Consider the following 17,787-nt stretch of genomic DNA (forward strand, 5'->3'; position numbering starts at 1 on the left):
AGTTAGGTAACACTGGTTCTCCTTGTACAAAATACATCTGACAAGAGTTCATACACCTCTGCCAAGAGTTAATTGTGAATGAGGTTAAACCTGAGTGAGACCGCACATTGGATGTGAGTTGTTCATGCTGAAGTACTGGATGTTTTTAACCTCTGAACAGAAAGATGCTGATACAAATTAAGATGTATTTTACCACGATGCTGGATGCTCATTTCCGCAAAAGAAAAACAATAACAAATGCACCTGGGGGCAGTCAGTGTCGCCGTTATGCCTATTGCAGATCTCAGCTTTAAATGATTGCTATTGATATCACTGCCAAAATATCAATTTTGGCCTATTTATGTGAGCTGTAGTTTTGTCTGTCTTTCTATATGCCACTTAATTTGTACACTAGAGGGCACTATGAAAATGCAACTTTTATTTACTCTATAATTTTAGTTAGACTGGGTCACTATTACATGTATAGGCACAAAGGGAGGGTTGCAAAGCTACAGGTAATTCACCAAAGTTACCAGATTCTTTTGTAATGTTGGTAAATTAAAAAATATATAATTTAACCAGGCAAGTCAGTTAAGAACAAATTCTTATTTAAAATGACGGCCTACCCTGGCCAAACCCTACGACACTTGGCCAATTGTGCGCCGCCCTATGGGACTCCCAATCACGGCCGGTTGTGATACAGCCTGGAATCAAGCCAGGGTCTGTAGTGACGCCTCTAGCACTGAGATGCAGTGCCTTAGACCGCTGCGCCACTCGGGAGCCCATAATTAACAGGTAACATATGGTAACTTTTGTAATTTATACTTGAATAACTTCAAAACAATGTATTCATATATAGTATTCATTTTATATATATGTCCATATTGTTCATGAGTTTCTAGTGGATAGACCATTTGGTTCAAGAGAAAATAGCCAAATTAATATAAAAAGCATCTTAATCAACAATGAGATTTCTATTAACTCTGAAACTCTTCAACTATTGACTTTTTTCACAACTGCCATCACAACATTTACAACAAAGGCATATTGACATAGTAAAATAAATAGGTGTGTAAAAAAAAAAAAAGATGGTTTCAGCATGAAATCTTCATATTAAACAGCAATGGTATTCACTAAGTTGATGGTTTGTATTTAGGATAATGTTTTACACTTGGTCATCTTATTTGATTATTGTACATAATTTACATGTGATAAGGCCACACAGAGGGCCAGAGATCAGTGACAAAGTACCCAAAAAGGCCACTAGATGTCATCTTATAAACTTCCCCGAAAAAGACACGTCGGTATAGAACTGGAGTGAAAACAGTTTTTCCCCATGGAGAGCATACAGTTCTTACCACGCTCACCAATAACACCTTGGAACTATGATATGGACCTACGATAATTATATCTGTCTATATGGAATTATAGATGTTATCTTTGCTGTTAATAAAAATGAGTATAAAAAACTTGCACATGTTTATCAACATTTGCAATCCCAACTGTGCTGGTGTCAATCAGGAACTTTGAGTTCAATTGTCAATAAGTGCTGTAAGGTGTTAACAGGACATGGCACTTGGTAAACAGAGATTTGTATTTTTTTCTGGTGGATCTAAGTAAGAAGAAGGATATTACTCGTATATTAGAAAGCATGATCACAGAAGAACAACCTTGATGGAAAGAACATTTATTTCAGTTTCTAATAGAAAAACACAATTGCTACATCTTCAAAGGCATTTACAATGAATGCCTTGTCCACAAAAAAAATCACTTATGGATAACCCCAACCTTATATTTACTGCCTGTTCAGATTCTTAACTTAACTGTATTTAAAGTATTTTTTCTATTGTAGAGGCACAGTGGCCTCAAAACAGCACTAGTCAGTCATCTAGTATATATATATATATATATATATATATATATATATATAAATAAATTAGGGATGCACGATATATCGGTGAACATATTGGAATCGGATGATATTAGCTAAAAATGCCAACATCGGTATCGGCCCGATGTCTAGTTTAACGCCGATGTGCAAAACCGATGTCAAAACTGACGTGCATACCTATAACGTAAGTACATGACGTAATGATGCCACGAAAAATGTTGTGCTACATGTGCAACACAGCATTCCTAACTTAGCCCACAATGTCTGCTGTATGGATCGAGCAGTCAACAAGTCGAGCAGTCATTTGAAAGAGTAAGAACATTTCAGCGAGACAACTCAAAGGCGAAATCCATTAACGCCCAGATAATGTAATTCATTGCCCTTGACAATCAACCGTTCTCTGTCGTGGGTGATGTTGGCTTTCGCAACTAGATGAGCACCGGTACACACTACCAAGTGCGCTATTTTTCAGATGTTGCACAGTAATAGCGTCACTGCTATTAGCCTCACGACATGCTACGGAACGCCGTTTGGGTCTTTGCGTGTAAAAAAAGATACACGTCAAATAACATGATTTGATAATAACACTATGACTCGTTAAATAAGCTTTAAATTTGACACATCAAATAACACAATTCTATTATAGAATGTTGTGTTCTGAATTTGCACGTGCAAGCCAAGCGCCACCACTACTATTAGTAGCACTGTCAAAGCTGTACAAAAAAAGTCAGCAAACAAGCAAACAACGGCCACGAACAATGTGTATGCAATACCGCGTTGGTAATAAAGCATTATTTGTTTGACCACAACTTCTGGGGTAGCTAGCTAGCTTTAGCTTGGTACCTAGCTAGCACCAATACAACCAGCCTGAAAACAATGACCAGTAGAAACTGCAGTAATTTTCATTATTCTTAGCAATGATTTAGGAATCCTGTGAGTAAGTATTAGCTACGTAGCCACTTGTTGTTCGCCTGTTGAAATTGAACTTTAGTTCATGAAAATAAACAGCTAGCCAACTACTTAACCCTGTTGCCCAAAGCTAACGTTATTAGCAGCCAGCTAGCTTCATCTTGAAAGTGAGGCTCGACCGGACCGGGTTATGTGTTGTTACTTACTATGGCGCTGGAGAAGCAGGCTGACGTTTTACGTGTCCCCAACCGATTGTGTTCTTTTGTTCGTTTATTTGCATTGTTTGTAACTTATTTTTTAAACTTATTTTGTACATAATGTTGCCGCTACCGTCTCTTATGACCGAAAATAACTTCTGGACTGCGAATACTCACCACGGACTGGCAGAATCATTTTTTTCCTTTAACGAGTCTGATGAGCTAGACGCGAATGATATACTGCTTTGTCGGGAACAGGCCCAGATCCCTGTGATTTGCGTGAAGAGGAGGTGGAGAAAAAGGGGCCAGAAGGCAGGCTGCGTTCAAAAATTTTGGAGGAGATCGAATAAACCTCGAAAAACACTCTTTACTCCACACACAGAAACGCATACAAAGCCCTCCCTCACACTCCATTTGGCAAATCTGACCAAAATTATATACTCCTGATTCCTGCTTACAAGCAAAAAGTAGAAAGCACCAGTGACTAGATCAATAAAAAAGTTGTCAGATGAAGCAGATGCTAAGCTACAGGACTGTTTTGATAGCACAGACTGGAATACGTTCCGGGATTCCTTCGATGGCATTGAGGAGTACACCACATCAGTCATTGGCTTCATCAATAAGTGCATCGGTGACGTCGTCCCCACAGTGACCGTACGTACATACCCCAACCAGAAGCCATGAATTACAGGCAACATCCGCACTGAGCTAAAGGCTAGAGCTGCTGCTTTCAAGGAGCGGGACTCTAACCTGGAAGCTTGTAAGAAATCCCGCTATGCTATTGGTCTATTAAATCAGTGTTTCACAAACTCTGTCCCGGGTGCACGTTTTGGTTTTTGCCCTAGCACTAAACAGCTGATTCAAATGACTTACTGATCATCAAGCTTTGATTATTTAAATCAGCTGTGCAGTGCGAAACCAAAAAACGAAATGTGTACCTGGGGGGGCCCCAGGACCGAGTTTGGGAAACCTTGTATTAACATACCGCCTGGTAATGTCACCAGGCAGGCAAAAACTCCATCCCAGCAAAATAGGCTGAAATTTCAGGCAGTCTTTTCAAACAGGTCTTACACTAAAACGGCATTGTCATTTTCACAATATTATGTTTATTTATTATTAAAACCTCAGTTAGGAAATATATAAAACACAAGAAATCTCGTTTTTGACAGCACTGGCCTTTAATACACCACTGAAACATGGTCAAAGACGTATTGCTCGGGAAGGATGTTCCTGTCAATTCTACATTTGCAATTTAAATTTGTGTTGAATGTTTAGGCTGGCTTAAATCAATTGAAGCGTTAGTACATAATCAGTGATTGTGCAAGTTATACTTGTCTTTGCCCTTCTTTCTTCATCTTTGGAATATGTTGTGTCCATCTTTAACCCATGAGGTACCCACTGCAGGGAAATATAAAGGAAAGGTAGAGACAGATTAGAGTAGGCTTCCAACATGTGCGGTCAAAATTAACAGGATGATCCTCAATGACAAAACTTTAAATATTTGTCAGCAGTTCAGGTAAATAACTGATTGATATACACACTATATATACAAAAGTATGTGGACACCCCTTCAGCCATACGTATAAAATTGAGCACACAGCCATGCAACCTTCATAGACAAACTTTGGCAAGAGAATGGCCTTACTGAAGAGCTCAGTGACTTAACGTGGCACCGTCATAGGATGCCAACAAGTCAGTTCTTCAAATTTCTGCCATGCTAGAGCTGCCCCAGTCAACTTTAAGTGCTGTTATTGTTAAATGGAAACGTCTGTTACAACACTCACTACAGAGTTCCAAACTGCCTCTGGAAACAACGTCAGCACAAGAACTATTCATCGGGAGCTTCATGAAATGGGTTTCCATGGCCGAGCAGCAGCACACAAGCCTAAGATCACCATGGAGTTATGAATCGCGCTTCACCATCTGGCAGTCCGACAGACGAATCTGGGTTTGGCGGATGCCAGGGGAACGCTACCTGCCCCAATGCATAGTGCCATCTGTAAAGGAGGGATAATGGGCAGGGGCTGTTTTTCAGGGTTCGGGCTAGGCCCCTTAGTTCCAGTGAAGGGAAATTTTAACGCTACAGCATACAATGACATTCTAGACAATTCTGTGCTTCCAACTTTGTGGCAACAGTTTGGGGAAGGTCCTTTCCTGTTTCAGCATGACAATTCCGCCATGCACAAAGCAAGGTCCATACAGAAATGGTTTGTTGAGATCAGTGTGGAAGAACTTGACAGGCCTGCACAGAGTCCTGACCTCAACCCCATTGAACACCTTTGGGATGAATTGGAACGCCAACTGCGAGCCAGGCCTAATTGCCCAACATCAGTGCCCAACCTCACTCACTAATGCTCGTGGCTGAATTGAAGCAAGTCCCCGCAACAATGTTCCTAGTGGAAAGCCTTACCAGAAGAGTGGAGGCTGTTATAGCAGCAAAGGGGGGGGACCAACTCCATATTAATGCCCATGATTATGGAATGAGATGGTCGATGAGCAGGTGTCCACATACTTTTGGTAATATAGTGTACGTTGGAAAGAAGTGGAGGGCGCTTAACCAACGTGAGTTGAAAAGGGGAAATGCTCGCTCACCATTAAGCACTCATTTTATTTAAACAACAACTAGTAAAAGCTTGATGTTTCAGCATTTATCAATGGCCATCAGAACATTGATTAAGCTGGCCCGATTCACAGGTCAAGAGGGGTTTGAACCAGGTGAAAAACACCTGGGTTTGAGCCAGGTGTCCAGTTCAAAGCTGAAAGCGAAGTCGGCTCAAAACAAAGTGATGTATGTCAAGCATGTGGAGTAATGACTTAGGATTCCCAGTTCACATGCAAAAGTGTTTGATCTCGTTATAAAACGTTATATGTGCTTTATCTGCCTTCAAGGACATTTTTGGGGGGAACAAATACTTAATGGAAAATACAACATGTATTTTCCATTAAGTATTTGTTCCCCCAAAAAATGTCCTTGAAGGCAGATAAAGCCTGAACAATGCAATGATTTTACATCTTCACTATCTTTTGCAGTTGTAATTTGATTGCACAGCCTTTTCCATTGCATTATTGTTTTCTAATCTGTATTTTGCCTTACCACAGTACTTCTTACCCTGCGGACCTACTTGTATTGACTGCCACACCTCTCATTGGCACTGCCAGCTGAATAGAGTTCTCCCTAATTGTCTCCCCCCCATCCCTATACGTACTTGTCTATTCCCTCTGTGTCATTGTTCTGATGAAGACTGAAACGTCAAGCTTTTAATAGTTGTTAAAATAAAAGAGTTTAATGGTGAGCGAGCATTGCGACTTTTCCATTCCAATTATATCACAGAATGTGAAATATGAGCATCACATTCTGCTAATGCAACAGCTCTAATTTTGATGACACAACACCACTGTGCCTGGACAAGGGGTGTTCCACTCAAAATACAGGTTTTTAGATATCCCACTGGGCACACACGAAATTACGTTGAACCAACGTGGAATAGATGTTGACTTGACGTCGGTGCCCAACGGGATAGGCCTATATTTAGCATCCTTCGATATTTGATAGTCTTAGGTTTTGTACCAAATGACCGCACCCTATTGGGGCGTCAGGTAGCCTAGTGGTTAGAGCGTTGAGCCAGTAACCGAAAGGTTGCTAGATCAAATCCCTGAGCTGACAAGGTAAAAATCTGTCGTTCCGCCCCTGAACAAGGCAGTTAACCCAGTGTTCCTAGGCCATCATTGTAAATAAGAATTTGTTCTTAAGGGACTTGCCTAGTTAAATAAAGGTTAAATTAAAACATTTAAAAAACATCCATATATAGTGCACTAGTGAACTATATAGGGAATAGTGTGCCATTTGGAGATACATCCATAGTGTTTTGTCAACATTATCATAGTCTAAAATAGTGTCTGTTTCTTAATATGCATACTACCGTGCTCCACACTCTCATGCTCCGAGTGCATTCCCTCGAAGACGAGTGTTGAGAACGCATACAACATTACATTTGAGAAGTACTTGCACTCCCCCTACTGTATTCTCACTCTGCATCTCCCAATTCACTAAATCTTCTTCCAGCCAAGACAATAGCAATAGAGACGAAACAAGATATGAAGTAAAATGATTGCTTTGTGTATAACTATCAGTTAGCTACAGTGCCTTCGGAAAGTATTCAGACCCCTTGACTTTTTCCACATTATGTTACAGCCTGTGAGAACTGTGAGCTGACGCGGTAAAACATCCTCACACGAGAGCGGGAACGACCACTGACACAGACAATTTCTTTCAACAGTAAAATGCCTGAGTAAGACATGTTCATTTATCCACACTCTTCGCCCCCAGCCAGTCCACTTGTTTGATGTATTCAAGAACTAGCACAGCCGATTCAAATGGCCTCCATTAAGCCCTTTATTAGTTGAATCAGCAGTGCTGGTTCTGGAATACATTAAATAACTGGGCTGGCTGGGGGTACTTCGAGGAAAGGAGAATGTCTGCATTAGATTATAATTTTTTACTTAACTTTTTAAGTCTGGTGTTTAGATGCATTACAACATTTCAAAATAATTGTCCTGCAATAGACTTTACTGTGACGAAGACAGTGGTGCGTTCATTACGATTGAGCAGGGTGTAACGGAAACGTGACTGTACTGAACGACTAGTTTATTTATTTATTTGATTTAACCTTTATTTAACCAGGTAGGCTAGTTGATAAACAAGTTCTCATTTACAACTGTGACCTGGCCAAGATAAAGGAAAGCAGTGTGACACAAAACAACAACACAGATTTACACATGGAATAAACAAACATACAGTCAATAATACAATAGAGAAAGTCTATATACAGTGTGTGCAAATGAGGTAGGATAAGTGGGGTGAGGCAATAAATAGGCCATAGTGGCGAAATTATTACAGTATGGGAAATTAACTTCTTATGGATGGGGTGCAGTATTGAGTAGCTTGGATGAATAAGGTGCCCAGAGTAAACTGCCTGCTACTCAGGCCCAAAAGCTAAGATATGCATATTATTAGTAGATTTGGATAGAAAACACTCTGAAGTTTCTAAAACTGTTTGAATGATGTCTGTGAGTATAACATAACTCATATGGCAGGTAAAAACCTGAGAAAAAATCCAACCAGGAAGTGGGAAATCTGAGGTTTGTATGTCATCGCCTATAAAAGATCCAATTGCACTTCCTAAGGCTTCCACTAGATGTCAACAGTCTTTAGAACTTTGTTTCAGGCTTCTACTGTGAAGGATGAGGGAATGAGAGCTGTTTCAACCAGGTGTCTGGCAGAGTGCCATGAGCTCACTCAGGCGTGCCCCCGTGAGAGGTAGCTGCGTTCCTATTCGTTTCTAAAGACAAAGGTATTCTCCGGTTGAAACAACATTATTGAAGATTTATGTTAAAAACATCCTAAAGATTGATTCTATACATCGTTTGACATGTTTCTACGAACTGTAATGTAACTTTTTGACTTTGTCTGGACTAAGTGCCTGCACCTCGTGAATTTGGATTTGTGAACTAAACGCACGAACAAAAAGGATGGACTTTATCGAACAAAACGAACATTTGTGGAACTGGGATTCCTGGGAGTGCATTCTGATGAAGATCATCAAAGGTAAGTGAATATTTATAATGCTATTTCTGACTTCTGTTGACTCCACAACATGGCGGGTATCTGTATGGCTTGTCTTGGTGCCTGAGCGCTGTACTCAGATTATTGCATGGTGTGCTTTTTCTGTATTTTTTTTTTATCTGACACAGCGGTTGCATTAAGGAGAAGTGGATCTTTAATTCCATGTATAACACTTGTATTTTCATCAACATTTATGATGAGTATTTCTGTAAATTGATGTGGCTCTCTGCAAAATCACCGGATGTTTTCGAAGCAAAACATTACTGAACATAACGCGCCAATGTAAACATATTTTTGGATATAAATATGAACTTTATCGAACAAAACATACAGGTATTGTGTAACATGAAGTCCTATGAGTGTCATCTGATGAAGATCATCAAAGATTAGTGATTCATTTTCTCTCTATTTCTGCTTTTTGTGACTCCTCTCTTTGGCTGGAAAAATCGCTGTGTTTTTCTGTGACTAGGTGCTGACCTAACATAATCGCATGGTATGCTTTCGACGTAAAGCCTTTTTGAAATCGGACACTGTGGTGTGATTAACAACAAGTTTATCTTTAAAATGGTGTATAATACTTGTATGTTTGAGGAATTTTAATTATGAGATTTCTGTTGTTTGAATTTGGCGCCCTGCACTTTCACTGGCTGCTGTCAAATCGATCCCGTTAACGGGATTTCAGCCGTAAGAAGTTAAACACTATGGTGATAGATGTGCAGAAGATGAGTGCGCAAGTAGCAGTACTAGTTGAAGAACAGTGTGATTATGGTGGCCCAGAGGGAGAATGTGTATGGTGTGTGTTTTGCGATTTGATATGGTAACACCCATATTGATCAGGCCACACCTCACCACTCCCACCAAAGGCTGTTGAAGAACAGTGCACACCGTTTTGGGGAAACATGTAATTCACTACAAAACACCATGCAACGTAGCAAACGTTGAATCGAACTGAAGGAACCCCAGTTCTATTTTTATCCGCTCATTGAGTGGTATCAAACAACATACATCTTTTGAGTGGTTGTGCAAAACCCAAACATCCATCTCAACCATCCCATCAAGAGTGTTGCTTGTGTTGTGACGATTAGGTCGTCTTCAAACTAGACAAACAAATGTGTAAAAAACACAGAAACTTAATGGTTTTCAATGGGAGCAGTGTGTTGGGGAAGGGCCTAGGTTTGTGTTGTGCTGTCCATCAGAAAATAGCTAATTTCTCCTCACCCCACAGACATTAGTTTCATGTGTTTTGGTTTGGAGACATCCTAATAAATCTTCACAAGAGAATACTTACGGAAGTTTCATTCTCATGAATACCCTGGCCATGAAGAAGCTGAGCAGGACGCTTACAAAACCAATGAACAGCAGGAGGAAGCGGTTGAGTTTAGGGATGTTTGGGGCATTGGAGCGATCCAGGATTATGAAGCCCAAGCCTCCCATAGTGAAGAGGAAACTGGAGGCCAACCCTTCCATGATGTACTGGCCATTCACTCTTCATGTGAAAGAGAACAAATAAAGTGTTTATGACTACCCTTTACATTTTTGGCAATACAATGCAGATAATTATGATAATGGAGTAAATGATGGTCCCAAGCGTTGACAATGCAGGAACAGCATACACTGGCAAAGGGGCAGCGTACTTACCTGTATGCCAAAAACGCAACTGGCCGCTGGTGCCCATGTTCATCCGTCATTGAACCCACGCTAGGTGGTTCCACAATGACATCGTAGATGATGCCTGCAGATGGGGGAGAGACACGATGAAAGCCCTTCGAAATATTTAGCTAAAGTAACTAGAAAGAAAATCAATAGTTAGCTATGCATTGGCATAGTATATTAATTGGCATGGTAAACGTGATGTGCGAGGGCAAAAGAAGGTGCAATGCTAGCCCAGACCATCTGAGCTGGCTTGCTACAATTAGCCTATACAAATCGCCTAAAATAATTACTCACGGTTCATTAGCCACAGTGTTGTGGAAGCTACTCTGAGAATATAGTTTAACATTACCTAGTGTAATTAATCAGGCTGTAATACACAACTGGTATATACAGCCTGAAATGAATTCTTGCAAAATCTTGTAAAATGTTACTTACAAGCCAGAATGTTGAATAAAATTACATTTAAACTTAACTCCTTCAGCTGATCAAAATTTGACACAAATTATCCACAGTATTGTTTACCCAACTTTTTAAGAGTGCCTGTAGTTATATGGTTAGGTACAGAGGTAAAGTTAGATGCTGACCAGATCGTGCATGCGTCCGCCATCGCGCGCAGGACACAGGTTGAAATATCAAAACGAACTCTGAACCAATTATATTCATTTGGAGACAGGTCGATAAGCAAACATTTATGGCAATTTCACTAGCTAGCATGCTGTTTCTAGCTAATTTGTCCTGGGATATAAACGTTGGGTTGTTTTTTACCTGAAATGCACAAGGTCCTCTACTCCGACAATTAATCCACACATAAAACGGTAAACCGAGTTTGATTCTAGTAATCTCTCCCATTTCAGGCTTCTTCTTTGGACTTTAAATAGCGGTTGACAACCAACTTTAAGGTGCATTACCACTACTCACTGGACTCTAGTGTAGACCTCAGCTCATCTTTCAATCACCTATGTGGGTATATGCTCCTAAAAACCAATGAGGAGATGGGAGAGACGGGACTTGGGTGCAATGATTGAATAACATGTATGTGTACATTTAGCAACGGTACGGTCAGTATGTTAGGCTAGTTTTAATCTATGTATTTCACATGACTGGGAATACAGATATGCATCTGTTGGTACCTGAACAAAAAGGTAGAGGCGTGGATCAGAAAACCGGTCAGTATCTGGTGTGACCACCATTTGCCTCATGCAGCCCCTGCATCTCCTTCGCATAGAGTTGATCAGGCTTTTGATTGTGGACTGTGGAATGTCGTCCCAGTCCTCTCCAACGGCTGTGCGAAGTTGCTGGATATTGGTGGGAACTGGAACACGCTGTTGTGCATGTCAATCAAGAGCATCCCAAACATGTTCAATGGGCAATGGAAGAACTGGGACATTTTCAGCTTCCAGGAATTGTGTACAGATTCTTGCGACATGGGGCCATGCATTATCATGCTTAAACATGAGGTGATGGCGGCGGCGGACGAATGGCGCGACAGTGGGCCTCAAAATCTTGTCACAGTATCTGTGCATTCAAATTGCCATCGCTAAAATGCAATTGTGTTTGTTGCTTATAACTGACCATACCATAACCTCACCGCCACCATGGAGCACTCTGTTCACAATGTTGCCGTCAGCAAACCGCTCGCCCACACAACGCCATACATGTGGTCTGCGGTTGTGAGGCCGATTGGACGTACTGCCAAATTCTCTAATACAGCGTTGGAGGCGGCTTATGGTAGAGAAATTAACATTAAATTCTCTGGCAACAGCTCTGGTGGACATTCCTGCAGTCAGCATGCCAATTGCACACTCCCTCAACTTGATATCCGTGGCATTGTGTTGTGTGACAAAACTGCACATTTTAGAGTGGCCTTTTGTCCCCCAGCACAAGGTGCACCTGTGTAATAATCATGCTGTTTAATCAGCTTCTTGATATGCCACACCTGTCAGTTGGATGGATTGTCTTGGCAAAAGAGAAATGCTCACTAACAGGGATGCATACAAATTTGTCCCAAATATTTAGAGAAAAATAAGCTTTTTGTGCATATGGAACATTTCTAGGATGTTTTAATTCAGCTCATGAAACATGGGATTAACACTGTATATGTTGCGTTTATATTTTTGCTCAGTGTAGCTATTGAACCAAGCATGCCATGACCTTGAAAATAGTATATTCTGAACGAGGGAGAACAATCCACACGTTGAGTGATTTCTTTATCTATACAACAACAAAAAAATTGCACAAAGTGTGGATTGTTCTCCCTCATCTGATTCAGAATATACAATGTTCATTGTCATGGCAAAATTGAGGAGAACTGAATATCCAATATAAAACGTATTTTACCTCGGTGCTGAACCAAATCATGTACAGTGCATTCGGAAAGTAATCAGACCCCTTGACTTTTCAACATTTTGTTACGTTACAGGACTATTTTAAAATGGATACAATTATTTTTACCCCCCTCAATCTACACACAATACCCCATAATGACAAAGCGAAAACATTTTATTTTCTATTTTAGAAAATACTTTATGTAAATAAGTATTCAGACCCTTTGCTATGAGACTCGAAATTGAGCTCAGGTGCATCCAGTTTCCAATGATCATCCTTGAGATGTTTCTACAACTTGATTGGAGTCCACTTGTGGTAAATTGAATTGATTGGACTTAATTTGGAAAAGCACACACCTTTCTATATAAGGTCCCACAGTTGACAGTGCATGTCAGAGCAAAAACCGAGCCATGAGGTCGAAGGAATTGTCCGTAGAGCTCCGAGACAGTATTTTGTCGAGGCACACATCTGGGGAAGGGTACCAAAACATTTCTGCAGCAATGAAGGTCCCCAAGAACACAGTGTCCTCCATCCTTATTAAAATGGAAGAAGTTTGGAACCACCAAGAGGTGGCCGGCCGCCCAGCCAAAATAAGCAATCGAGGGAGAAGGGCCTTGGTCAGGGAGGTGACCAAGAACCTGATGGTCACTATGACAGAGCTCCAGAGTTTCTCTGTGGAGATTCGACTACCTTCCAGAAGGATAACCATCTCTGCAGCACTCCAGCAATCAGGCCTTTATGGTAGTGACCAGACAAATGCCACTCCTCAGTAAAAGGCACATGACAGCCGGCATGGGGTGTGCCAAAAGGTACCTAAAGACTCTCAAACAATGAGAAACAAGATTATATGGTCTGATAAAACCAAGATTGAACTCTTTGGCCTGAATGCCAAGCGTCACATCTGGAGGAAACCTGCCACCATCCCTACGGTGAAGCATGGTGGTGGCAGCATCATGCTGTGGGGATGTTTTTCAGCGGCAGGGACTGGGAGACTAGTCAGGATCGAGGGAAAGATGAACGGAGCAAAGCTTGATGAAAGCATGCTCCAGAGCGGTCAGGACCTTAGACTGGGGCGAAGGTTCACCATCCAACAGGACAACGATCCTAAGCACACAGCCAGGACAACGCAGGAGTGACTTCAGGACAATTCTCAATGTCCTTGAGTGGCCCAGCCAAAGCCCAGACTTGAACCCAATCGAACATCTCTGGAGTACAGGTCGACCGATTAATCGGAATAGAAGAATAATTAGGGCCGATTTCAAGATTTCATAACAATCGGAAATCGGTAATTTTGTATGCCGATTGTTTGGTTTTTTTGTTTGTTTTTACACCTTTATTTAACTAGGCAAGTCAGTTAAGAACACATTCTTATTTTCAATGACGGCCTAGGAAGGGTGGGTTAACTACCTTGTTCAGGGGCAGAACAACAGATTTTTACCTTGTCAGCTCAGGGATTCAATCTTGCAATAGTCCAACTCTCTAACCACCTGCCTCACGAGGAGCCCGCCTGTTACGCGAATGCAGTAAGAAGCCAAGGTAAGTTGCTAGCTAGCATTAAACTTATCTTATAAAAAACACTCAATCAATCATAATCACTAGTTATAACTACACGTGGTTGATGATATTACTAGTTTATCTAGCGTGTCCTGCGTTGCATATAATCGATGCAGTGCGCATTCGCGAAAAAGGACTGTCGTTGCTCCAACGTGTACCTAACCATAAACATCAATGCCTTTCTTAAAATCAATACACAGAAGTATATATTTTTAAACCTGCATATTTAGCTAAAATAAATCCAGGTTAGCAGGCAATATTAACCAGGTGAAATTGTGTCACTTATCTTGCGTTCATTGCACGCAGAGTCAGGGTATATGCAACAGTTTGGGCTGCCTGGCTCATTGCGAACTAATTTGCCAGAATTTTACGTAATTATGATATAACATTGAAGGTTGTGCAATGTAACAGGAATATTTAGACTGATGGATGCCACCCTTAGATAAAATACGGAACGTTTCCGTATTTCACTGAAAGAATAAATGTTTATTTTCGAGATGATAGTTTCCGGATTCGACCATATTAATGGTCCTTACGACCTAAGGATCGTATTTCTGTGTGTTATGTTATAATTAAGTCTATGATTTGATAGAGCAGTCTGAGCGATGGTGGGCACCAGCAGGCTCGTAAGCATTCATTCAAACAGCACTTTCGTGCGTTTTGCCAGCAGCTCTGCTGTTTATGAATTCAAGCCTATCAACTCCAGAGATTAGGCTGGTGTAACCAATGTGAAATGGCTAGCTAGTTAGCGGGGTGCTAATAGCGTTTCAAACGTGACTCGCTCTGAGACTTGGAGTAGTTGTTCCCCTTGCTCTGCATGGGTAACGCTGCTTCGAGGGTGGCTGTTGTCGATGTGTTCCTGGTTCGAGCCCAGGTAGCGGCAAGGAGAGGGATGGAAGCTATACTGTTACACTGGCAATACTAAAGTGCCTATAAGAACATCCAATAGTCAAAGGTATATGAAATACAAATCGTATAGAGAGAAATAGTCATATAATTCCTATAATAACTACAACCTAAAACTTCTTACCTGGGAATATTGAAGACTCATGTTAAAAGGAACCACCAGCTTTCATATGTTCTCATGTTCTGAGCAAGGAACTTAGCTTTCTTACATGGCACATACTGCACTTTTACTTTCTTCAACACTTTGTTTTTGCATTATTTAAACCAAATTGAACATGTTTCATTATTTATTTGAGGCTAAACTGATTTTATTGATGTATTATATCAATTTAAAATAAGTGTTCATTCAGTATTGTTGTATACATACATATATATATTACATTTACATATATACATTGGTTACAAAAATATATATTTTTATTTTTGCTTTGTCCTTATGGCTTATTGTGTGTAGATTGGGGGGGGGGAACAATTTAATCCATTTTAGAATAAGGCTGCAACGTAACCAAAATTTGAAAAAAGTCAAAGGGTCTGAATACTTTACAAATGCACTGTACCTATGGGCTCTCAAAAAGTTGCGTAAACAATACTTCCTTGGAGATATTTTGTCTCAAATTTCTAGCAGCTGTAGGACAAACCACACAAATAAACCGGTATAGTATGTTTAAATGTAATTGGATTTTACATTCTAGCTTGTAAGGAACATTTACATGATTTTGCAGGTATTAGTTTTATTGTTTATACCAATTAAGTGTGTATTACTGCTTGATTAATAAGACTCGAAATTACCAAGCTACCGATTACTTAATTGACAAAGTAAAGCTACCTTTTGTTTAACTACTTTACTTTTAAAAAACTAGTTCACTAGCTACATCAAAAAAAAGTTCAACATTACTGCACAAACAGATCATTGGTTGAGTCAGATGTTAACAGAATGGGTGTGCTTGGAAAAAGCTGATTTTGTTGATGGTTGGCACAAAACTGGTTTGTAATGTTAATTGTGTGTTCTTATGAATTTTTTTGCAACACCGATTAGCCGATTGTATAGGTCTGACTGCATGTACCGGTTTTTCCTCAATGTGTATGTTAACTAAATAATTTTACATAAGTTACAAATCCTGGAGTTAAGTAGCTGACGAAACTCACTCAACTCCACGATTTAAGATAGAGTTTAGCAGTGACTGGTGTAGGCAGACTGGAGCTCTGACATCACACATCACATTTACTGATTTCAGCACCCTAAGAATATCCCACAATTACACACATTTATACATATAAAACAACGTAATTTTGTGTGACGGAGTGCCAGTCCAACCACACTAGTCACCACTCAACTCCATCGTAAAACGTTGAGTCGACTAAGACTAGTTGAGAGATCTGTTACGGCTAGCAGCAGTGTTAGACAACTTACCTCCAGTAATGAGAAAGTACGATACAATAACGATCGCATAGACTGTCATAGCAGAGGGCATGTGCAACCATGACGGCTTTTTGAGTTTTATATTTGGACATTCCAACACTGCGAAAGGTATACCGTATAATGTCTCCATAATTCAAAACGAATGTACTCTTTCGGTAAACAGATTTCCGGTTTCTGTCTGGTACGTCGACGTGTCCAGGAAGTACCGAAAATCTAGTTCGTTGATGAACACTTCATAAGCCAGTGCCATTATTTGAATGAGAAAATAGATTTCATGAATCTAAAAATGTGATATCCAAAATCACTATACCCGAATACTGACAAAATGTGACGAAAGGTCTATTTTACTCTGAAATGTGTCATGTATCTGGTAAGACCTTAGTGGTGACGTAGTTGTTGTGCGACAATCAACGGTTAGAGCTCAAACCCTTTTGTTCTTTCTACCCCCAGCGTGTTTCCAGGTTGCAACCTCGCAGTTTACTTTGAGAACGATGTTGCATGTGAAAAATGTATTGGTTGCGGGTTTTTGGGCCTCTGGGGAGCAGGTTTTTATCAATGATCTCTCTGTACTTAGCTCCGTTCATTTTTCCCTCGGTCCTGACTATTCAGTCCCTGGGCTATTTCCAAGTTGCACCACGGCCGCCATGGCATTTCTCTTAAAATATATATAATTCATTGTGACCTGCTGCAGGCTGTTGAGCAAGAGTGTTGGGGAGGGACGGAGTGGTGTGTGTTGAGAGAGCCCAACAGCTATTGCCTGAGTCACGTGAGCTGTAGGTAGGCGATTTAGATTGTGGTTATAGAGAAACCCATCTCCAAACTTTTTCCCCATGAAACAGATTAATATGCTACAATTTATGCACATCAAGAAATAATGGATATAAATCACTGGAAAACGACATTGGCCGCACTAGAGCGCATTACATACATTCCCTCGGGGTGGTTTAAACTGCATTCGAATGTTGACTTTGCTTAAAGAAAACTATCAAGCGAAGTGTTTTATGCATGCTTAGTTCATGGGTCTCGGGCTGCCGAGTGGAAATTTGAAATGGAAGTTATGGAACTCCCTCGCATGGTTCTTTTTATGGGGAAAAGTCCTCAATGAAACTGACATTAAATGTAGAGAATTATACATTTGTCACTGTTGGCCATCAAGTAGCCTATTAATGTATATGCCATTGTTGGACACCATTTGATACAATACATATGTTGAAATGACGATATCACTGGAGTCATTGCAAATCAATTTGTGTCACATGTGTAACCTACACGGAGCTGGCAAACCAATTTCATAAATAGCCTCTAAACTTCAGTTTGTTGTAAACTTGGG

The 17,787-nt window shown here is 40.4% G+C and overlaps 1 protein-coding gene across 1 annotated transcript; it reads right to left on the reverse strand.

The window, feature by feature from the left end:
- Positions 1-4,135: 4,135 nt before the first annotated feature.
- Positions 4,136-16,981, reverse strand: LOC139534253 (oligosaccharyltransferase complex subunit ostc). Its single transcript, XM_071333254.1, has 4 exons — positions 16,449-16,981; positions 10,238-10,331; positions 9,888-10,085; positions 4,136-4,374 (listed from the first exon to the last, which is right to left on the reverse strand). Exons 1-4 carry the CDS (start codon positions 16,585-16,587, stop codon positions 4,356-4,358), a joined length of 450 nt encoding a protein of 149 aa, XP_071189355.1. The 5' UTR covers positions 16,588-16,981; the 3' UTR covers positions 4,136-4,355.
- Positions 16,982-17,787: the final 806 nt, after the last annotated feature.

This window comes from Salvelinus alpinus, chromosome 11, assembly GCF_045679555.1.
Source record: "Salvelinus alpinus chromosome 11, SLU_Salpinus.1, whole genome shotgun sequence".
NCBI classification, from domain to species: domain Eukaryota; kingdom Metazoa; phylum Chordata; class Actinopteri; order Salmoniformes; family Salmonidae; genus Salvelinus; species Salvelinus alpinus.

Excerpts from the sequence above, each read along its gene's own strand:
- LOC139534253 (XM_071333254.1), bottom strand. The coding sequence starts at position 16,587 with ATGGAGACATTATACGGTATACCTTTCGCAGTGTTGGAATGTCCAAAT. Across the intron at positions 10,332-16,448 it reads GTACTTTCTCATTACTGGAG|GCATCATCTACGATGTCATT; the intron begins GTAAGTTGTCTA and ends CCCCATCTGCAG. Across the intron at positions 10,086-10,237 it reads GTTGCGTTTTTGGCATACAG|AGTGAATGGCCAGTACATCA; the intron begins GTAAGTACGCTG and ends TTTCACATGAAG.